We start from the raw sequence: 23650 nt of genomic DNA on the forward strand, positions 1-23650 counted from the left end.
GCCTGTTACCGTGACGACAGTGTGTGTGATTGCTGTGTGTTGCTGCTGAGCTTTCACTACATGGAGTTGCATCGTTCCTCAGACAAATGTCTTCTCTGCCTTTTTTTTTGCTGGCTTTGCCATGATATAAGTTTGAGAAAAGTGAATTTGTAGACAACAGTGTGTAGCCACAGGGCTGGTCATAATCTAGCATTAGTTTGTATTGGGCTGCAGTAAAGCAGTACGTCTTGCCACCAGATCGGAGGCAGGGAAAGTCCGATTTGTATACCCTCCTTTGTTTTTGTCATTTTGTGTGCTCCATAGTTGTTTTTAATAGCCATGTGCATCCTTTCAATCTAAAATATGTATTCATGCATTATGTGTGAACTTTTAATCTGCCGTTATTTCATCTTAAACACATATGTTCATCTCTGCATAGGTGCTGTAATATTAGTTTGTCCCTGCGTCTGATTCTTATGTTAAAAGGAACTGTTTAATGATTTCCAGGATGAATCCCTTCCTGCTTTATCCTTTGAGGGGTTAACTTCAAATCAAACACTGAATGATTTCTCTCCCTGTGTTGTTTTCTTACAGGTTTCCAGGCTGCAGAGAGGTGAGACCTAATGGATGTACATTGTGTGAATATCACACCTTCTCCTCATCAGTGTTTTAGTTACATCTGGGATTTAATCTTCCTTACGGATGCTTCCTCACTGTGGATGTATGCCATCTCCAACGCTGGAAATAAAAGCCTTCCAGGACATTGTTTGATCATTCCTGACCTATAGTGACCACCTTTCCTGATGATCAGGAGGAAATGTGTCCCTCTGTTGGTGCTGGGATCCTGTTTGCTGCTGGACTTCAGCTCTTCCTTCCACAGCAGAAACACTGAGGGTACCCTCACACCGTCCAGGAGGAGGACTCAGCAACTCAGCAGGACCAGGATGAGGAGACACGGGCACTTACAGGGTCACCGCAACAAACGTGGATGGGTGTGGAATCAGTTCTTTGTTCTGGAGGAGTACTTAGGACCTGAACCCCAGTACGTGGGAAAGGCAAGTACAGATGACACAGCAGACACATCAACAAACAATCATGTGCATGTGCAAGTGTAAAGAAAGAGCAGATTCCTATCTTCAGTCCCTGGAGAAAAAGCAAACCAACAAAACCAACACAACCAAAGCTGTAGGAGGACACCTATATCTCCTCAGCTGGTCTTTGAAGGTCTCAGCATAAAGAAGCTTTCTAAAAAACCCAGATTTAATTCACATTCCTGATTTATTTTGAAAAGCCGCTGAGGGGGGGTTTAGTAAACCGTCTCTCAGCAGCACCTCACAGACTGGGAACAGGTTTTCCCCAGCAGGAGGTCTGCAGGAGCAGAGCAGAGAGCGAGGCTGAGGAATCAAATGACCTGGATTTGTGTCACAACATGACACCTTCATGGGGGGTCCTCAGTGACAGACTCACAGGTTTATTATCTTCAGGTTTGGATAAGTCCAGCTTATTTGTGAGTGTGTTCTTATTCCAACTACAAAATGATGCATCTTATGCTTAATTAGGGACCAGGCAGCCTAAGCTGCTGGGAAACATGAACTAGATCATACATGAAGGTACATTAACATGCAGCTGTTTACCTGAAAATAATAGAAACATCCTCTCCACATTTTTCAGGGCTTGTTTTGACAGTATATGCAGCAGCAGTTTCATATTCTTTCCAAACGAAATTATTCAAGGGAATTCAATTATATTTTCTCCCATTGCGGAATATGCATTCTATGTGTTGCAGACAGTAACTGTGAAGGTTTGTGTCTTAATGCTTTGTTTTTCTCGTGCTTTCTCATTTTGAGCCCGTACTATGAAGCTGGATTTCCTCTTATTGTGCAAACTTCCGGAATATATTCGGTGTGTCCTGTACTACGACGCTGGCTAACATCTTACCAGGCTAAATCACCATAGTAACTTAGGCTGAACACCAAACCTGGTCAGGACCAGGTTATGAAGTGGGTAAGATGTGAGCAATTACTAAAGTCCCGCCTCCTGACCAATCAGTTCTCTTGGAAAACGACCTGCCCATTCCTAGAAGATCCTGGTTGATGCAGTTCTGACAGCTGCATTTAGGAAAGAAAGAATATTAATGGATAAATGCAGTTCTTTCATTTATCGATAGACTAATCTACACTCAGCTGATAAAGCCTGTCTCGGGTACTCTCCGTATCACAGATGGATTAAGTTAAGTTCATTCTTTCATTAATTCAATAATACGCAATAGTGACACAGGACAGGGACTCTTTGACAGAAGCTGGGTTTAGATTACCCTTGGAAATGCGCAATAATAAAAACTGGTAATGGAAACACCTAAATTAAAAAAAACACTCAAAAATCGCTAAAAGTTTTTACACTTTCATGAGGAGGAATTTCAGATGTTTTGATATTGAAATGTCTTGCAAAAGTGCTATGGAAACACTTGATCAGCAAATACACATCACAAAACATGATGTACCTGGTCACATGACCACTTCTCTCCGAGCAAACATGGCCCAGAGATAGAACAGGAGACCGGGACATTTCTTAACATTATACTTTAAAACTATTACTGCCACATTAGACAGCAAACAATGACAGAATACAGAGATTTATAAGGAAGTTTGGAGCGTCCATCTGTACTTATCCAGCTTCGTAGTACACGCCTTTTGTGTAATATTGCCAATACATTTTTTTGCCGTATGGTGCTTTTTCTGACAGTCTGTGTAGCAGCTGTTTCATATTCCTTCATGTTGTGTATCTTTCCAGGTGAGGGGTATAGAAACTTAAAGATGAATCTTTGTGTTCCACGTATTGCAAATGTGCAGTCTTCCACTGACTATGAAGGAACTTCCATACCAGCAACCAGTCCCACATGTTTTGGGTTAGCTTAGCATGTATAGCATTGCTGACTGAGCTGGGTCAGATGCTAAAGTGGCGGGGCAATACATCAGGTCCACTTATGGCTTCAAACTGTTTATCGGAGTCGTAAAATCAAACCATTTTCAGAGGATCTTGGACAGGCATTGTGTGATCGATGCTGCTCTAAATGAAAGAGCAGCAGAGGATTTAGAGCTCAGAGAGCACTCACCCTCAGAGACATGCGTGACAACAGTCCTTCAGAGAAAGGTTACTTTAAGGATGTTTGGAAAGGAGCCCATTAGTTTGGTGCACACGTGGGTTTTCACAGAGATGACATCCTTCGTACAGCCTCCTTAAATCTGACAGCTCCTCCCTGTGAGCTGAAGCTGCAGCCCTCTCTGTATCCTCAGCTCATTAACAACAGGAGATAAACCCACTGAAGCCTCATGCAAACTTTAAACTGTGGATGAGCAGGCAAGTTCCCTTTTGGCTGTGATGTTTGTTAACTCAGAGAAACTGAAGAGGAGGAGAGACGTCCTTTAACACTAAGGGGACATGATCAAAGCGAGCTTTTGTTGCAGAAATAAGACGACAACTCATATTTAATTTGCATGAACTCAGCTTTATGCAGTAAACTTCAGCTTTCATACATCAGCAGGAACAAAGACTGCAACTGAATAATCCATGAAGGCCTGGTTTTCATGCAGATGTTCAACGAACTTAATTGTTTACTTTGAAATTTACTGTCATCTCAGTCTTCCTCAGAGGCATCTCCTGATTGCTTTGATGTATCCTTACCAGATATTTCATAAGGAAAGCTTCAAAGCATCTACTGATTGCTTTGTTGCGTCCTTATGAGTTATTTTTTGGGCGTGGCCTGGGTGTGGGAGAGTAAAAATGTTCCTTCATCGCTGTTGATGTTGAAGCTCCGATTCTACTGAAGTAGATCGTTAGATGCTTCTGAGGAAGACTGACAGTTGGCAGTCGAAACATGTCAGAAGATCAAAGTTCAGAGTTTGTCTGAATAAATTAAACCTTAACACATTATTAAAAATAAATAAATAAATAAATAAATGAACTTGCTGGAATGATTAACTTAGTTGTTTTTGTATTTCTCAGATTTTCTTCACCCTTTGATCACGTCCCTGCTACGTGCTAGGCTAACCCAAAAATGTGGTTGTTGTTGCTGGTATCGACATTCACTATCTGTAATACATGGAACACAAAGATTCATTTTCAAGTTTGCTTATCCCTCACCTGGAATATGCAACATATTTGGAAGGAAAAATGAAACAGCCACTTTGTTTATCTTTCCACTGAAACAGCTGCAAGTTAATCATTTGGTTCATGTTTGTACATTTAGTCATTTCACTTTGACAGGAACAGATCTACAGTATTCTTCACATGTCTGTAAAGGGAACCGTCTGTATCTAATTACTTTTATTGTAGGACTTTTAGGAGAATCCAGGTTTGGGTGACGTGTGTTGGTGAGATTAGCTCATATATCACATTGGCTAAGTGGTCTGTTAGGCTTGGGGGTTAATTGCTAAGTGCTCAGTGTGACTCCTGCCCCGTGTTAAGCCTTTAAACCTGCTTCACCCTCAAAGCTGTGACTCCCAGTGGTGTGAGGTCATCTTCGTCCTCCCGCAGTGCTAATCACACTGTGAGCGAGCTGTTAGCGCATACTGCAAATTAATCACACCAGCCTGAGTAATTTACTGCCTCTGACATGTGGACAAACTCCAGGCTGTAAAAAACCAACATGTAAAAACATGCCTCAATGCAGTTGAACCATAACACAAATAGACCCTCAGCACCTAGTCAGGGACATTCACTAGATTGCATGAACACCAGCCAAACTGCAACACAACAGACCTTCAGCATCATCTGAGGACATCCATACGATGACATGATTACTAATCAAACTGTAACATCCAGGGCTGGCTTAAGTTATTCAGTGCCCTAGGTAAGAGTGGACTTTGACACTCCCGCCCCTGGGAATTAGTAAAAATAGAAAAAGTTTTTTTTTTCTTCAAGTCTATACACAGTGTGTACACATTATTATTTATTTTAAATATCAAGACAAAACAATGCAATTCTGCGACACAACAAACCATTGAAGAAAAAAAAATATAACCCATTTTAAAATTCAGAATAATGCACTATAAACAGTGCAATCAAAAGTTAAAATAAGATGTCAAAGTTTCAGTACAAGAAAATTTCTACTTTCCTGTTTGATTTTACTAGTTAGTAACACACATCTTAAAACCAAAGAACACAATGTGCAAACAACACAATATATATATAGTTACATATGTTTAATATTAATTCATTCAATTAAGAGAAAACATGTACAGTGATTGTAAAGGGTGTGTTTCACGTTTATTATACCTTTTTAAGTTATTATTTTTTTTTTTAAAAATGGGGGGTGCAATTTGGTGACCCTCCAGCAGAGGGCACCCTAGGCGGCCGCCTGTGTTGCCTGTCGGAAGGCCAGCCCTGGTAATATTACAAAATCAGCATATCTAATTAAGAGACATTCACAAGACAACATGATCACCAGTCCAACCCTAACCTGAGCAGACCTTCGGCATTATCTGGGAAACAGTCATAAGATAACATGATTACTAGTTTAACTGTAACACTAACAGACCACTACAGCCATCTAAGTATTGAGTCGCATGATAGCAAAATTCCAAGTTCAGCCAGAACACCAACATATAAGAAGCAGTCATGAGACAACATGTTCACCAGTCCAACCCTAACACTAACCATCAGCACCATCTGAGCAACAGTTTTCACAGCATCTGTTCTCAGAACACTGACCCACTAAATTTGTGCTGCACCAACATCAACATTTAATACGACCTCAGACGCTGCCACTTTCAAACAGTTTAACCAGTTCTTCCAGCGGACAGTCCCATAGCAGTGGTTCTAATCCCAGTCTGATTCCTCCACAGCTGCACTCAGACATGGACCACGGAGACAGCGAGGTGAAGTACACGCTTTCAGGAGAAGGAGCTGGATCCATCTTCACCATCGATCAGATCACAGGAGACATCCACGCACTGGTTGGACTGGACAGGTCAGCTCATCGACAATCATTAGCGTGTGTATTCCAGTATAAGCTGCTGAGTTCCTGACTTTCCTGTTCATTTATAGAGATGAGACACAGTGAGGCAGAGAGCTGACAGCCTCACCTAACAAACTGGGATGTGGGCTGCAAAATTAAAGCGAGTTGCAGGTTCTCTGTATGTCATGAACTCATTTCAACATTATAAAACTTATTTTCAAAAGTGTTTAGGCCTTTTTAAGGCCTCCATAGTCTGTAGTGGCATCAGATTATCTTGGAGTGATTTCTATCGATGCTTAAAGCAGAACTAAGTAACTTTTTCACCTTAATTAATCCTTCTCGTAGTCCCTGTGAGGGTAATACAAGAGTTTATGGGTGACTGGGGGGTCTTTCATCCCCCCGCTGTCTCTGGCCAGAAAACAGCACTTGCAACTTTCCTGCCTCTGACCTGGTGGCAAGACGTACTGCTTTACGGCAGCCCAATACAAACTAATGCTAGATTATGACCAGCTGCACACGGTTGTCTACTAATTAACTTTTCTCAAACTTATATCATGGCGGAGCCAGAAAAAAAAAGCAGAGAAGACCTTTGTCTGAGGAAAGGAGCAACTCCATGCAGTGACAGCTCAGCAGCAATCACACACACTGTCGTTGCGGCGCCGCGACGACAGTGTGTGTGATTGCGCAACAGGCATGCACACACACTCGCAACCCAGCGCTCCATCAGGCAGCACACACACAAATATCAATCCATCCATCTATCTATTTATCTATCCATTCATCCATCCATTTTCAGAGGTGCTTTGTCAGCACACAAACAAACGCACACATGTCCACACTCCCTTCTGTATTACTTCCACATCATTCATTTATTTTACTTGTCTCTCTTCCTCATACTGTTCACATGGTCACATGGGACTATATGTGTGAAAGCACCCTTAGTGTCACTGTTGTATTAGAATTTTTCAGTGATCTGTTGCAAATGTCTTGGAGAGCAAAGGTGCGCATGTAGCTGTGGGGTGGGGCAGTCGGTGGGGGTGCAGAGTTTTAACGACATAATCAAAGTGATCTTTAGGGGGAGCGCTAAGAGCAAGTTACTTAGTTCTGCTTTAAAGCCCGGTTCTCAGGTTCAGGAAGGCTCTCAGTCATCAGCTAAGTATACACGGTGGGCACACTAGTCATACATATCCGCCCCATGATGCATTGCAAGCCAAATGTAAAATCGTCCTGGGACCGGTTTCAAGCTAAAAATCAAACATCCCCAAAACAAAACCATCTCTTCTTGTCTTCCATTAGTTTTTTAACCCTTTTGTAAATAGGGCTGTTGTTTTGAAGTCAACCGGAAGTTTTGTCAGCAGCACAATGGGAGGTCTCCGAATTTCTCAGAAATGTCGGCATGAAATGTGTTTTCCGCGAGTTTTATGGATCAAATGACCACATGTTGATACTCTACTTGGTCACTTTCTCACTTAAAATGTTTTTAAAACTTTGAAAGGTGGCAAATCAACGGAGATATTTAGCCTCAGCTAGCTACTGGTTTTTGTTTTTGTAGGTTCTAAATGCATCTTGGGAAACTTGTAAGTAAACTTCAGTGGGAACGGTTCCCATACTAATCATATTAATAGTAAATAGTAGACAGTATATACTCATTAAGTGTGTAGTTCATAGTACTCTCAGCAATTATAGTTCACCTGCCTATAACAGATATTCAAAAAGCACCTGACAAAACGTATTCAAATCTTAACCAGACCCCGTATAATTAAGTTCAAAGATTTATTCCCAGTTTGGATACAGGATGGTTTAGTTTTCATCACACGCTACATCCCACCTCACATGCAACAGGAAAAGAGGCCGAGTTTCACACAACAAACACATACAGTAAATAGCGAGAGGGTGATCCCCATCGCTCTGATACAATGATATCATCATTTGGTGAAAAGGCGATTCTTGATCCGGAGCTGTTATCTTTCACAGCTAATTTGAAACAGCTCTGTCATTACGTTAGTGAATTCAAACACAGCCTGTGTCTCTCTGAGGGACAGCACATGTGAGTGTGTTGTGTAGCGGGGCAGGAGCCTGGATGGACTTCAGGGCCTGGGTTGTAGAAGCAGTTTGATACACTCTTTCTGTTGTAGCTTATGCTGCTGATGGTGATGTTGGGAGAGATTAGTGGTGCTCAGACCTTTGTGTGAGAGGTGATGTAAACAACTCTTCCTTCTTCGATATCACGTAAAACCTCAACATACCTTTGTCCTGCCCTATGTAGGTGACCTACGAAGGGATTCACTAAACTTTAATTTTTTTATTTTATCATTTGTTTCCAATATGTGCAATGAAAAATAGTGTTCTAGAACTTGTTGATGTTATGTGTTAATTCATTGTGTGATCAGACGTAATAGAAGTTGCAGTATAAGTGAAGTGCTGCTCTGACTGCTCTGTGTGGCAGAGAGGAGAAGGCCTTCTACACTCTGAAGGCTCAGGCTGTGGACATTCACACCGGCCTCGCTCTGGAACCAGAGTCCCAGTTCATCATCAAGGTTCAGGACATCAATGACAACGAGCCGCGCTTTTTAGACGGACCGTACAGCGCCAGCGTCCCAGAGATGTCCCCCACAGGTAGAAGACACTTAATACGACACGCACACGTACAATAGTTTCAAAGTCAATGAATTCATTTCAACTAATAACTTTGCTACACCCCCGTTAATCATTTACCGTTCTTAGCTAACACGGCTACATGCTAAGCTAATCCAAACAGGACTGGTCACTGAATACGTGGAAGAACACAAAGATTAATCTTCAAGTTTCCTCATCCTTTACCTGAAAAGATACACAACAGGATGCACAACACAACTTACAAAACAAGGACAAAAATATACAACACATCAAGAAAACTAAACCAAATACGCAATCCAGCACTTTTACTGTCTGCAAAGGAGGGAAAATATTTCGAAGTTTCCCTAAATGAGGGCATGAGATGGAATATGAAACAGCCGCTGCACAGACTGTGAAGGAAAGCCCTAGATGTGATTTCTCCAGCGCTTCTGATATTTACAGATAGATAGATCCACTTTCTCGTGATGGTAAAGGTTTGATGTTTGGAACAGGAACCTTTGTGACTCAGGTCACGGCCACAGACGCTGATGACCCCACGTATGGAAGCAGTGCTCGGATTGTCTACAGCATCGTCCAGGGACAGCCCTACTTCTCTGTGGACGCAAAGACAGGTTAGACAAACCTCAACTCACTGAGTAACACATACAGTGACCTTGACCTCAATGGTCCGATACCTTCCTCCAGGAGTGATCCGGACCGCTCTGGCCAACATGGACAGGGAGGTGAAGCAGCAGTACCAGGTTCTCCTTCAGGCCAAAGACATGGGTGGTCAACTGGGTGGACTGGCCTCCACCACCACCATCAACATCAGCCTCAGCGACGTCAACGACAACCCGCCACGTTTTACCAAAGGTAAATATTATTCAACAATGTAACACCAATGCTCCGATCCACATCGATAACAGATCTCGCCGATATCTATAAAAACAGATCGATAGGATATGATCGCGATTTTTGGTGCTGATCTCTTCCTCAGGTGTTTTCCATCTGCATGTGCCGGAGTCCGCAGCTAAGGGCTCGTCCGTGGGTCGGATCCAAGCGTACGATCAGGACACAGGAAGCAACGCGTGGGTGGATTACGCCATCATCCCCGGAGATGACGGAGATGCCTTTGATGTGGTTTCCCATCAACAAAGTCAGGAGGGAGTCATACTGGTGAAGAAGGTAGGTCTGATTGTGAACAGCTGAGCAACGTCGGAGATTCACTTGGTTACTGATCAAACTGGTTCCTGATCTCACTGCTGATCACAACTCATACTGAGCCACCAGTTAACATGATCACCAGTTGGTTTAAAACACTAATGAAGACACTCATCATACAGTATCCACATTTTGAATGAGCCTCGTCAGTATTAGCCTATGGCTGCAAACTTGTCATTATTCAACTAAAGGAGTGTTGCTTAACTCAGTCTGTGCACATTACACCATTTATACTCTGTTTTCAATCTGTTTTTAGTGAGTTTTGGATCCTTTTTTGGCTGCTGTTATTTGGTTTTTGGTGTAGTTTTTTTTTTTTTGGTTTTTGGTCCTTTTTGTCTGCTGCTAATTTGTTCTTGGTATGTTTTAATATGTTTTTGGTCCATTTTTAGTTTGTTTTTTATCCTTTTTGTATGCTTTTAGTTTGTTCCTGCTCCCTTTTTTATGCTGTTAACTTGTTTTTGGTCTGTTTTTGCTACTTTGATGTCTGTATGTAGTGTTTTGGTCTGAGTTGATTTATGGAGCTCCACACGTGGGCTGTAACGAATGTGAATGTTCTCCCACAGCAGGAGATATTGGTTCTCCGACATTTCCATATCAAAGTGTTCCTCTTCTGCTTCCACTGAAGATAGACCCTTGATTGGGTCTACGAGAGTCTCCTTTCAGAGTGATTGAATGTCAATAACTAAATGAGATCCCTCTCAAGATGCAGTCATGGTTGTTAGGCAAAATGAATTATTCAAAGTGTGTGTTTTGTTTGCTGCAAAGTTGCTGATTTCAGGACTTTGGGCGTCTCCACTGTGGTTTGCATGTTCTCCTGTCCTCTATGAAGCCTGTTTTGTGTCTGCAGCCTCTCGACTACGAGACTAAGAAGTCATACACCTTTAGGGTGGAGGCCTCCAACGCAGAGCCAGACTCCCGCTTCCTCCACCTGGGACCCTTCAAAGACTCGGTGACAGTCAAAGTGAGCGTGGTGGATGTGGACGAGCCGCCCGTCTTCACCAGGGCATCCTACGTAATGGATGTGTACGAAGATTCTCCCCCAGGAATCATCATCGGTTCTGTTACGGCGCAGGATCTGGACCCCAGCAGCAGTGCGGTCAGGTGACTATCATAAACACACTTCTATGTTTCAGCTGTGGGACTAAAACTGGCTCCAAATTTTGGAAAGATATTGTACCTGTGGATTTATTCAAGCTTGTGTTTGAATGTCAACGCCTTTTTAAAATGAACCACATTCAAAGTTATAACTTAATTATATTAATAATACATAGTCAGTCATACTGAGTCACCAGTTAACATGATCACTCATTGGTTTAAAACCCCTCGGGAGTCACCGTTCAGCATCGCACAGTGTGTGTTGTAATTAGCCCAGTTTTAGCGTTTTTTGTGTCTTTTTCATGTGTTTTGTCTTTTTGTTTTTTTGTCTATTATTAGTTTAATTTTGTAGTTATTGTGTCCTTTTGTTGTTTTTTTAAAATCTTCTGTCTTCGTTGTCGTTTTGAGTCATTTAGTGTTTTGTGGTCGCATTAGTTCAGTTTTAGGGGGTTTTTCTCTGTGAAGTCATTGTTGTGTCGACATGAACCTTAATCTATAAACATGTTTCTAAGTGTTTTAATAAGGGAAGGGTTGATGATAGCGCTGAGCGATATGGACCAAAACTCATATCTCAATATTTTTTTCTCAAAATGGTGATATATGATATAAATCTTGATATTTTCAACTCAATAAAGTGTCAGAAAGACAAGTCTAGGTTGAATTTGCTGATAAATGTCACATTTATTAACAAACAGCTGAACAATATGTGCCACTTTTGCCTTTTTCTCCTACAAGGGACAGCACGTGTGAGTGAGTTCTGTAGTGGGGCTTGTTTAGGGGAAGGTCTGGGTTAGAACGCACTTAGTGATCCATCTAACTGTGCTTTTCATGCTGTTCTGAGAAGTGGCAAAAGCAGTGACCCCTAAAACAAATATTTTATTACAAAATAAGATATAAAGTCTGTGTGCTTGCGTGCGTGTGTGCGTGTGTGTGTGTGTGTGCAGGTATTCGTTGGAGTGGCAGACAGAGGCAGACGGCTGCTTCGACATTGACACGTTGGAAGGAACCATCTCCACCAATGAACAACTGGACAGAGAAAACGCCGCTCAGCACAACATCACCGTGGTATCCACAAAACTCAGTGAGCATCAAATGATCAGTAGTCATCATTTAAATTTGACATATTTAGACATTTTTATTAGCAGTTACAGAGAAGACTGAGTTGTACAATTGAAAAAATGTCAAACATGATTTAAAGTAAATGAAATAAAATGCACATGTTTTTATCTAAAGTTTTTTGTTTACGACTTAAAGCTACACCGCTGAAATAGGTTTTTGTATTTGAATTCAAAATATTAATCGAGATTCTAGAGGTTCTCGACTTGGTCGCGACCCAAAATTTAGTCGCTGATCTTTTTTTCGTAGCTCGGAGGCTAAAACTAAATCCAACAATTCAGTCTTATTTGAAGAAGCTGGGTTCGATCGAACTCCGATAGGGGTTTGTTGAGTTAGTCTCAGAGTTTCAGCACACTCGGTAAAAATGTGTCACACAAAATGTGTTTCCATGATGAACTAGTTAATTAGAAGATTAATTACAATAACAATGATACATTTTATTTTTAACATGTTAATTTATGAAAATTTAAACCGTTTTGAACAAAAATCATCCCAGGCTTTTGTGTGTGTCCGAACAAAATATATACATGGGTGTTTTGAAGAAGGATTAGTGAATGCACTGATGAAGCTTGCAGGGTTCAGTACCTGAGTCCAATAAGGTTAACGTGGCTTTGGTTTATTTAGTGTAGTCGAGTATGTGTCGCCATCAAGTGGCCAAAGCTGGTATTTTAGCTGGAATCAGCAAAAACGCACAGTGAGTGTAGAAACAGTTACATGTGAAGGAAGGGCTACTAACATAAAACATTCACTTGTCTCTCCTGCTGTGACAGTGAAACTTCTCTATACCATAACTGGTTTGTTATTTTGTGTTTCTAGACATTTTGTGTCTTTTTGTAGTTGTTTTTGTGTTATGTAGGTATTTTTGTGTTCTTTTTGAGTGTTTTTTTTTTGTCTCTTGTGTGTTTTTGTTTTCATTTTATGTATTTTTTGCAATTATTTTGAATTTTTTTTCTCATTTTGTATTGCTGTGAATTTTGTGTTTTTGGAGCATTATTGTGTATTGTTAGAATCTTGTTGTGGGTGGGATGAGCACAGTGACGTGCCGTGAGCAGTAGGGTTGTGTAGGCAGGGCATTCCAAATCGAAACCCAATGACAATTCCATATGTTTTTGCTGGAAAGTGTTAATTCAGTTCAATTCAACTTTGTTTGTATTGCACAATTTACAACAAAGTCATCTCGATGCGCTTATCAAAATATAAAATTCATAATAGGAAAGAAAAAACCCAACAACATCCACATTTAGCCATCTAACAAAATCAATATCGTAAAACACCATTAAAGAAACATAAACAATTATTCGATATAGCCTCCGTTCTCTCCCAACAAGATATATCTCATGACACGGCAACGCATCCGTTGTTTGTGTTGGAAACACAGAAACACGGAGAAAATGACAACAACAACAACTCGGAACAGCCTCAGTGAGGAGCATCCACAAAGACAATCCTTCCTTTTGTACCATTCACTGTAGAAAATACAAACAATGTTCTGACCCCACCTTTGCTGAAGCTCTGGTTACTCAGGTGTTGGTCTCCCATCTTTAAAAAGCTGTTGTTTTTCCTCAAAAAAAAAGTTTCTTTATCGTCTCTGGCGCTGTCATCCTGCCTGTAGTGTTATCCCACCCACTAGCTAGAGAACGTAGCAGCAGCGGTCACGTGATATCAATTTACTTATGCACTGTGAACGTATGTATAGCATTTAGTATAGCACAGTTAAATGTTCTTCATCTTGGGGAACTGACTGCACATGCGCAAACACATAAAAACACGCTATGGGAACAGAGGCAGAGCAGCAACATGCTTTTGAGAAGGGGTGTGGCCTCCTCCTGCCTTACAGCGGTTAAGAAATAGCGATTTGGGCTATGAAAAGCACAAAATGCTGACACTTTAAAACTCATAGGTATTGTAGGCTATCGGAAATTGAAAAATAAATAATTATATTATAATTAAAACAAATAATCAAAATATCAATTCACCCTTAAGTAGGCGCTGCCTACCTTGCCTACCCTGACTGCACGTCACTGGTTGTGCGTGAATTTTGTTAGGTTATGTGAGCGCAAAAGTGGATGGGGCCACATTTTTCAAAAATAAACATTTCGTAACATACATAGAAATAATAATAAATAAAAACTTTTTTTTCTCCTTGTCATCCATGGCCATATGGTTCACAGACCAGTACCAGTCCACAGAATGGTGGTTGAGGATGGGACCACTGTGTTAGCTAAGCTTTCATCATACAGTATTTGTCATCCTCTTGTGGCTACAACTGGTATTTTATTTATCAGCATATTGTAAGTAAAGCAGTGAATTTAAAAAAAAAATGTGTGATTCAGTGATGAAGCCTCATCACTGAACTGTACAGTTTTACTATAAATCTGTGTATTTTTTTAGAATAAAAACCTTTACTGGATCAAAGCTCCATTCTCTTGTAAAAACTTGCCCTACAGTGATTCCTTTGGTTTTCTGCAAATGTTTTTAATCAACCTGAGGCTCTTTGGTGACTAACTGGGACATACTGATTATGAATACATTCTATGATCATGTGATTCCTTTGTGTAACCACTGATCATCTCTGTGTTTCCTCTTAGACAACCCTCTGCTCTTCAGTAAAGTCAGCGTCATCGTGAATGTCCTGGATGTGAATGAGTTTCCACCTGAGCTGGATGCTCCCTCTGACACCTTCATGTGTGAGAAGTCCAGAGTTGGGCAGGTGAGCTCCTCCCCCTCACATGTTAACGTCTTCCTCAGACACACAGAATGAAATCAACCAAAAGTAGAAGAAGAAAAAAATGCAGATAGTGGTTGTCTTTGCTGGGCCTTTATTTCAGTGTTGGACTCAGGACGCAGGAGGCATCCTCACTAATGCCTCATATACTACTAATATACTATACTATATTATACTATGTTATTATTCTTCCATGTCCTTAAACTACTCCAACATTTTCAACCAATTTCACAATATCAAACTTTTCAAATAATTTTTTTTCATAACATCTAACATCAGCCATTTACAACATTTTAAACCTTTACCTTAGAACTTCAGCTGTTCAGCCATTCTTCAACTGATTTTAACCATTCAACCTTTAACATGTTCAGCTAACACCTTCAACCTTTCTCTATATTTAACCCTTTTTGACTTACAACCCTTCCAACTACGCATATGATAATGCTAATTATATGCCATTGCTAATGCAATGCTAGGCTAATGCTTATGCAATGCTAGGCTAATGTTAATGCTAATGCAATGCTAGGCTAATGCTTATGCAATGCTAGGCTAATGTTAATGCTAATGTAATGCTAGGCTAATGCTAATGTAATGCTAGGTTAATGCTAATGTAATGCTAGGCTAATGCTAATGTCAGGTTTATGCTAATGCTAACTAGTGCTAATGCTAGTGCAAGGTCAATGCTATGCTAATGCTAAGTGTTCAACGACGCGGGGCAGCACCTCCATCTTCACTTGCATTTTTTTCAGGAAATGCAAACACTCTAGTTTGATTTGTATTTGTCATTATTTTTGAAAATGTGTTGATGTAGTTCAGAAACCAATGAGTTAATAAGTCCCTTCTGTCAATAACCAATCACAAGCTGTTTAAGGAGGTTACAATGAAGTTAACAGCCACATTTTATTCAAGATGAAATAAACAATTATAAATATCAACACGGCAAGACCGAATACGTATCTGGCAATTGAAAATTTAAAAAAATAGGTAAAAATGACAACCTGTATCTGGATTTGTTGAAGAGTTTGTTCTTTTTACTAATTAAATGACAGTAATAATGCAGGAAAAACAGAAGACTGACCTTGACCTTAAATGATTGAAAAACATTGAAAGGAGATGTTGTTTAATGCTACCAGTCTGAGCACTGTATCTCAATTTGTGGCCAAGTTATAGGGACAATAAAGTATTTTTGGGGGATTTTATGTGACGTCATGAACTTTGACCCCTACCAATCTTTTTACTGGTAGATTGTACAGCTTCGGTCCAATTAAATAAAATGCTCACTTGAGATGAGCTTTTCATAAATGTATGCATCGAACTTGTACGAACTTGACACTCGACTGCACATCCTTGACATTGCCCTTATGAGATGACATATGTGTCATTAGTGCTGCATTAATAGCCTAGGAGGAGTGCCATAACAAAGGAGTTGCGGAAGATATTTTTAATTGCCAAATACCAATATGAATATTAACACTCACATGTTGTTTGTCTTATCATTTTAACATTTGGTAACAATGTTGTTACAAAAGTTCATTAAGAAATAGTGCTTCTGGACTAATTAATGACTCCTTTTTTAATTTGTCATGTGATCTGCTTTAACAACCCTGATTGGAGCAGCTTATCATTATTAACGATGTGAATTATACGCAATTAACTAATTAAATAAGTTACTGAATGAGGGTGGAAATAAGAAAGAAAAAAGTTAGTAATAAGCTTATTAAGTAACAAAGTAACTAATATGTAACTATGAATAAGTAACAAATAAGTAAGTGCTTAAATAAGTAATTATGTAATCAAGTATTTGAATATTTTGGTTATTAAGTAATCAAATAAATAGATAATCAGTTAAGAGATAAAGTAATGATGTATGTAACTTATAAATAGCATAGCTAAATTACTAGGTAGCTATTAAAGCGCTAGATAACTAATCCATATAACTTTCTGAGTAGGTAACTATTTATGTTAGTATCACAGGTTGTTTAAAAGTCACATGTTGATGAAACAGTCTTGTCTTCACATTTTGACTTCTGGTAGCAAAGTTGTTGCAAAATACTGCTCTAAGACTGATTAATGAATAGTTGTTGTTTGAAAATGTCTATTTGTACGGTTGCCATACAGACAACCCCCGGTGCAATTGGTACGGTTACCGAAGTACAAGTACGTAGCATCTTACTGTTAGGCTTAGGTTATAACCCAATATCGCAACAATTTTTTGGGTTAGGATTAGGGTTAGGGTTAGGGTAAGGGTAAGGTTTAGTCTTAGTCACGCGACTTAAACTGGCCAATGACTGACCTATCATGTGACCTAAACGGATAGAATGTCCGTACTAATGATACGGCAACCGTACGGATAGCCACTGCCTTGTTGTTTTTTGTAAACTATTTGAGCTGCTGTTAAAATCTTTCTCTCTCCCTGTGTTTCCTCCTACTGTCCTGTTCCAATGCTGCACTGCTGTTTTATCACTGCACTGGATCCTTTTCTTCACATTTGATGGATAATCGCGATACTGAGTTAGCGTTCCCTGTGATCCGTAGCTTAGGATGTTAACTCTATGTTTTTTTTCTGATCAGATCATTCAGACTGTCAGCGCTGTGGACAGAGATGCCCCTCCGCTCGGACAGAGATTCTTCTTCAAGGCTCCCAAAGAGCTCCGACACAGAAACTTCACTGTTCGAGACTTTGGAAGTAGGTCACAGATCACAGAAAGAAACGGTTCAGGCCTGACTGGGTCGTCACTGAGAAGAGACAGATTTACACTCCGAGCAAGTGTGATTAAATGAAATGGGAATGGCAGTGGCTGTACGGTTGCCGTATCAATTCACCGACATTCTATCCGTAAGCAGTGCCCCTATTTGGCCAGTTTAGGTCACGTGATAGGTCAGTCATTGATCAGTTTAGGACGCATGACTAAGACCAAACCTAACCCTAACCCCAAAAATTGTTGCGATATTTGGTTATAACCTAACCCTAATCCTAAAACGCTACGTACATGTACTTCGGTAACCGTACCAATAGAGTTTAATTACTTTATAGATAGATAGATGTTTTCTTGCATAAAGCCATCCTGTCATATTTATAACACTAGAGGGCAGTAAATGATTGTTTTTTTTTTTTTTCAAAGGAAAGCTCAAATTCCCAATTCTATTGACCACATACTGTGCACATTAAAGTTAAATATATTTAAACAAAATAAAAATAACAAAATATATTTAAACAAAAGAAATGCAAAAGGTGAATAAATATAAAGAACAGATAAATAAAAGTAATAAATATGTATATGAATTTGAAAAATGGAAGTACAATTTTAAAAACAGTAAAAAAAAAAAAATTGAAATAGGCAAGGCAAGGCAAATTTATCTGATTTATCTGCATCACGCATTTCATACATCTCCCTCTCAATCATAGGCAGTGGAGAAAAAGAGGGCCTTTAACTTGGATTTATTTATTTTGGAATGTTCACATTGATGTGATGCTGACTTCAGCTCTGCTGGCAGTTTGTTCCACTTCTTTGCAGCATAACAACTAAAAGCAGCGTCACCATGTTTACTGTGAGCTCTGGTCTCCACTATCTGACCTGTGTCCATAGATCTGAGAGACCTGCTGGGTTCATACCTGACAAACATATCACTGATGGATTCTAGACCAAACCCATTCATAGATTTATATACCAGCAGCAGAACTTTAAAGTCTATTCTGAGGCTGACTGGGAGCCAGTGTAAAGATTTTATAACTGTATGTGCTCTGAACTCTTTGTTCCAGTTTGCTGGAGATAAAAGCATGGACCAGCTTCTCCTGATGTTTCTAACTCATTAAACCTTACCCTCTGTGTTTGTGATTGATTTGAACTGACGGCTAGATGTCAGATCAGAGCCCATTAGAACACCAAGGTTTCAGACTTGGTCTTTAGCTTTTAAAGATCTAGGACTCAAGGTACTCGCTGACAGTGTCCTCTTCTCTCTGTCACCAAAGGCAATCACCTCCATCTTGTAATGCTTTATTTGAAGGAAATTTTCACTCATCCAGCAGTTTATCTTTTCTAAGCATTCACACTACACCTCTATGGGACCATAGTCATCTGGGTTCAGTGATAGATATTGTTGTGTGTCACCTGCGTAGCTCTGATAATCAACCTTACAGTTCTGTAAAATGTGTGCGAAAGGAAGCATATAAAGGCTAATCAGAAGGGGTCTAAAAACAGAGCCCTGAGGAACCCCGCAGAACAACGTTAACCTGTCAGATTCAAAGTTTTCAATGCTTACGAAATAACTTCGCTCCTCCAAGTAGGACTTAAACGATTGCTGTACTTTTCCATTCAGTCCAACACATGTTTGCAATCTGTGCAACAAAATGTTATAGTCCACAGTGTGAAATAAATTAATGATAATAGAAATAGTGTTGGGTGGTGGTTGACTGTTCTGCTATGGGAGCTATCTTGGTTACTGGTCTTGCGACTGTGACGTCAGTTTGTTCCTGGTTCCTAGATAACACTGCTGGGATCGTGGTCCGGCGCTCGGGCTTCCAGCAGCGTGTGCAGGATGTGTTCCTGCTGCCTGTGGTGGTGGAGGACAGCGGCTATCCAGCTCAGAGCAGCACCTCCACCCTCTCCATCAGGGTGTGCTCCTGTGAGGGTGCAGAGCCCCACGGCCCCCTGCTCAGCTGCTCCGCCCACACCGTCATGCTGCCTGTGGGACTCAGCATCGCCGCCCTGCTGGCTGTCCTCCTGTGTGTCGCTCTGCTCATTGGTGAGCCTTTCACCTACCTGTCTGTCTGATATAGTTTATACTATCTATTCATAGCATATTTAAACTAAATCTTGAACTCTCTGTGCTTAAACAAATCCCTTAAAAGAATCCAAATGTTCTCAAAAACTACAATTAAAAACAATCCAGACAGCAAAGGGTTTAAAGGATATTTTAGGTCTTTGTTTCATCACTTATCGTTAAATGATTCAGAGAATTACAAAAAATGTAAGTGAAGTGAGTGAAAAATAAGAATTAAATAGTAGCAGGAGATGAATCGCTCATATTCCCATCTTAAAGGAACACACACACAGGTCCTGTTTGTTATCATTATAAATGTCTGAGGACATAAACCCAGAGTTATGTAAGCATCACTCCATCCACATTGTGTGTGTTTGTGTGTGCACGCATGTGTGTTTCTATTGTTTGAACCTTCTTTGAGCTCTGAAAGCAGGATTGTGCGTGACTTCCATCTAGGAAATATGTCTTGTTCTTACTACCTCAGTCCATTAGTGTGTGTGTGTGTGTGTGCGGGTGTGAGTCCTAAAGGCATTGAGTTTCTTTGCTTCAGAGACAGAGAACAAAGGATGGAGGGAGGGCTAATAGCTGCTAACATAAAACATCCACGTGTTTCTCCTGCCGTGACAGTATAGATGTATAAAGTAGAGCTGCATCGGCCATCATTTTAAACTAATATGTCCCATAACCTATTCTTACATGAATCTATTAAGGTCTAAAAACAAACAAAACACACTGGAGAACATCTCCTCCACACATTTTTCTAACAGTCTGTACAGCATCAGTGTCAGGGTTTTCCCTCCTATTTTTGACGTCTTTTTTGTGTATTTTTGTTATTTAATATATTTTTATTCATTTTGTGCATTTTATTGTCTTTCTGTGCATTCTTGTCATTATTTTGTGTTGTTACTGTTATTGAAATGTGTCTTTTTGTTGTTTTTTTTGTTCCTTTTTGTGTTCATGTTGTGTATTGTGTTATGTGTCATGATGATGATGTTTATTCAGGAAAAGTACATGTTTTAAATCCACTAACTGGAGGCTCTGGTTGATTTCTGACTCATCTTTTTGTATTGCAGTTATGTTGGCGTTTTTTACGAGTCGATGGGGCCGCAAAGACAAGGAGGCCCTCATGACGTCCAGAGAAGACATCCGAGACAATGTCATCCACTACGATGACGAAGGCGGTGGCGAGGCCGACACTGAGGCCTTTGACATGAGCACCCTGCGTCACTCGCAATGTCACCGTACCCGTTCACCCACCTGTGCCTCCAATAAGGAGCCAAACGGCTACGGTGACGGCGTCCTGCTGCACCTCATCGGTCATCGCGACAAAGCCTTCTCACCCGACATCCATCGGCACACGGCCAGCGTCATCGCCTCCATGACCAGCGAGTATTCTCCTCAAGGCCGAGCGGCTACCAGTGAATCTGAGAACATCAGGGAGTTCATCGAGTATCGGCTCGAGGAGAGCAGACGCGGGTTTGGGGCGCCGCCATACGATTCGTTGGCGACCTTTTCCTATGAAGGGGAAGGCTCAAGGCCTGGGTCCCTTAGCTCCATCGGGGAGTCATTCATTACTGACTTGGGAGACTTTGGCTCTCTGGGTGACTGGGGACTGCCCTTTAAAGCACTGGTCAGCATCCTGGACAGACAGACACACACCGTGTCTGAGAGCTGAGAGGACAACAGACTATTACAGACGGTTGCAGTTGGTTCTCATTGTGACTGCAGTGATCATCAGGATGTTAGCGCCTCTCAGAGCCAAGTTGAGGTAAAAGGTTACTACAGACTTCATCAAAACAGAGGATTTGTCTCATTCGTACGTCAGCGAAAAGAAAACTGTGTTTTGGACCAATGGGGCCTGTACTACGAAGCTGGATTTCCTCTTATCGCGCTAACTTCCGGGATTTATGTGTGTTGTACTACAACACTGGCTAACTTCTTACCGTGCCATGTTTAAGAAAGAAAGATTATTAATGGATAAATGCAATCCTTTCATTTACCGATGACATCTTTTATCTTGGACAGATCATTCCTTCTTTCATTCATTCATGCACGCTATAGTGACGCAGCACTGACAGCATCAGCAGGAACATACTACAGTGAAACAATGCGCTGTCATCTTAATGTGCGTGTGATCACGTCTGTGATGTAATGTAATAAAGTGAAACAGGCTGATCAGAGCGCTGTCCGTTTATCATCCGATGGATTAATAATGTATAATCTCACGCTTTTATGCATTAACAGTGTCGGCAGCTTCCTGCTTTTTCTATACCAATAGTGTTGTTTTTTATCTGAATTATGGATTTAAAATTTTCAAAGAATTATTCCTCAATTGTGATGTACGTTGCTCTATACTGTTTGTCCGTGATTGTGGTTGGTCTGACGCTGCAATCTCCACCCCGGTCACAAGAGGGTGAACATAGACTGTCTGAAATCAACTCGCTTAAGTGAATGTGTGCATACCCTGCTTCGTAGTACAGGTGCTCTGTGGAATGTTTGGTTAGGTAAAGCCCGCTAACGGAGAGATATCCCGGATATACTTATCCAGCATCGTAGTACCGGCCCCAGAAGTCTGATGTAGGCGTGGTTTATGTTGTGATTGTCCCGCCCCTGGGGCAATCAGCATACTGTGTGCACTGATCGGCCGGCCACTGAAACATTCTGAAACAGTTCAAATATGTTAACTGCTCGTTCTCCTGTTTCTGTAAAAGGACGATGCTAAACTTTGATCACACTGAGCACTCAGACTATCCGGTGTTATGGTTCGACTGGTAATCATGTTATTGTGCGACTAAATAAAGAACAAATGTTATAAAACATGAAAGCATAGCTGTCACCTGAAATGTAAACAGTGAATGACAGCATTAAAGAGTCACTGATCATAATGATGACCAGTTGAAGTGATACACCAACAGGTTTTTGAGCCCATTTAAAATTACTCTTTCCACCTGGAGGTCTAATGTCTATGTTCCGCTGGAGTCTGTGGAGAGGGAAGTGCCTGAGGTGCATAATGTTTACAAATAGTTTCATTTGTGTTACTTAATAAAGAAAATCTACTACAGATGTTTGCTTCTCACTATCAGTATATTTGAAGACTTGGTCATTGTTGGCGATAATAAACTCAGAGTTTGTGGACTTAGATAAGTTTGAATCAGGGACTCTGTTCACTGGGGTCTTTTGAAACTTTAGTTTTAAGTTGTCTTGAGTGCCCACTTCAGTGCAACCCATAAAAGAAGGCTCAGTGACCCACATGTGGGTCCAGATCCACATGTTGAGAACCTGGGCTTGTTCAGAGCTGTACGTTCCTCCCACAGCTTGTTAGCAGATCCTGATCCAAACCCGGTTCTGCTTCCTATATGTACAATACATGGGTTTTATTCCTCCTTAGGGATTTTCTTTGAGTAAAAGGAAAAGAGAGATTCATGTAATATCAGTAGAGGGACATTAGAATTGGTTTGCTGATAAAACACACACTGAATAAAACAAACAACATAGAATCACAGACAGGAACATGTGCACGATTGGGTGTGAGTGAAGTGACAGACGCAGCAATGACAGCTGATCATTATCCAATCAAACGTTACAGCTCAACAGGAATGAGAGTGAAGGACTGACAATGGAAGTGATGGACACACTTTCATCCAAGCTGACACTCTCCATTTTTGTCGTTCTCTCTCTCTCTCCCAACATGAGGATGAGCATCTTACACCAACATGACTTTCTTTCGCCTTTGCTCATTTTTATCCTAGTTTGGCCTTCCTGTTGGCTTATTTCCTTTAATAGTCCTTGCAGAGCAGCCAGGAGGTGAATCAACAAGCTCATTCCCGAGACACGGTAGCGGCTATTTATGCTCAAGTCATAGACAGGTGTTGTGACAAAATCTGTGATCCAACAAAATGTTGACACAGATGGCTCAGGTGGCTGAAATCCACATCTCCTGGCTACTTCAGTTGCCGCAGCCACCATTTTGTTGGATTCTAAATTTTGTCTCACAAACCGGTGTCACGTACTGAGATTATTACCCTAACCCAATCCAAGAAACAAATAAAACATGTGTCCGTTCACTTTGAAAACAAAAAAATAATCATTTTCTGGTAGTGCGCATGTGAGCGCATGCGCCTTTATGTGCATATACAATCTCATTACGATGCGAACTCAGTACATGACACCAGGTTTTCCTTCTCCTGGGTAGACTGCAAAGA

The 23650-nt window shown here is 40.7% G+C and overlaps 1 protein-coding gene across 1 annotated transcript in view; it reads left to right on the forward strand.

The window, feature by feature from the left end:
• LOC114478780 (cadherin-12-like) overlaps nucleotides 1-21391 on the forward strand; it is a 35833-nt gene extending 14442 nt beyond the window's left edge. Inside the window, exons 2-13 of the mRNA XM_028472059.1 lie at nucleotides 574-1034; nucleotides 5823-5947; nucleotides 8382-8551; nucleotides 9043-9162; nucleotides 9236-9403; nucleotides 9528-9715; nucleotides 10599-10852; nucleotides 11791-11927; nucleotides 14551-14672; nucleotides 17259-17373; nucleotides 19170-19430; nucleotides 20522-21391. Of these exons, the coding sequence (XP_028327860.1) occupies nucleotides 783-1034; nucleotides 5823-5947; nucleotides 8382-8551; nucleotides 9043-9162; nucleotides 9236-9403; nucleotides 9528-9715; nucleotides 10599-10852; nucleotides 11791-11927; nucleotides 14551-14672; nucleotides 17259-17373; nucleotides 19170-19430; nucleotides 20522-21123 (2514 nt within the window). The 5' untranslated portion in view covers nucleotides 574-782 and the 3' untranslated portion in view covers nucleotides 21124-21391. The remainder of the gene's footprint in view (nucleotides 1-573; nucleotides 1035-5822; nucleotides 5948-8381; nucleotides 8552-9042; nucleotides 9163-9235; nucleotides 9404-9527; nucleotides 9716-10598; nucleotides 10853-11790; nucleotides 11928-14550; nucleotides 14673-17258; nucleotides 17374-19169; nucleotides 19431-20521) is intronic.
• Nucleotides 21392-23650: the final 2259 nt, after the last annotated feature.

This window comes from Gouania willdenowi, chromosome 17, assembly GCF_900634775.1.
Source record: "Gouania willdenowi chromosome 17, fGouWil2.1, whole genome shotgun sequence".
Lineage (NCBI taxonomy): Eukaryota > Metazoa > Chordata > Actinopteri > Blenniiformes > Gobiesocidae > Gouania > Gouania willdenowi.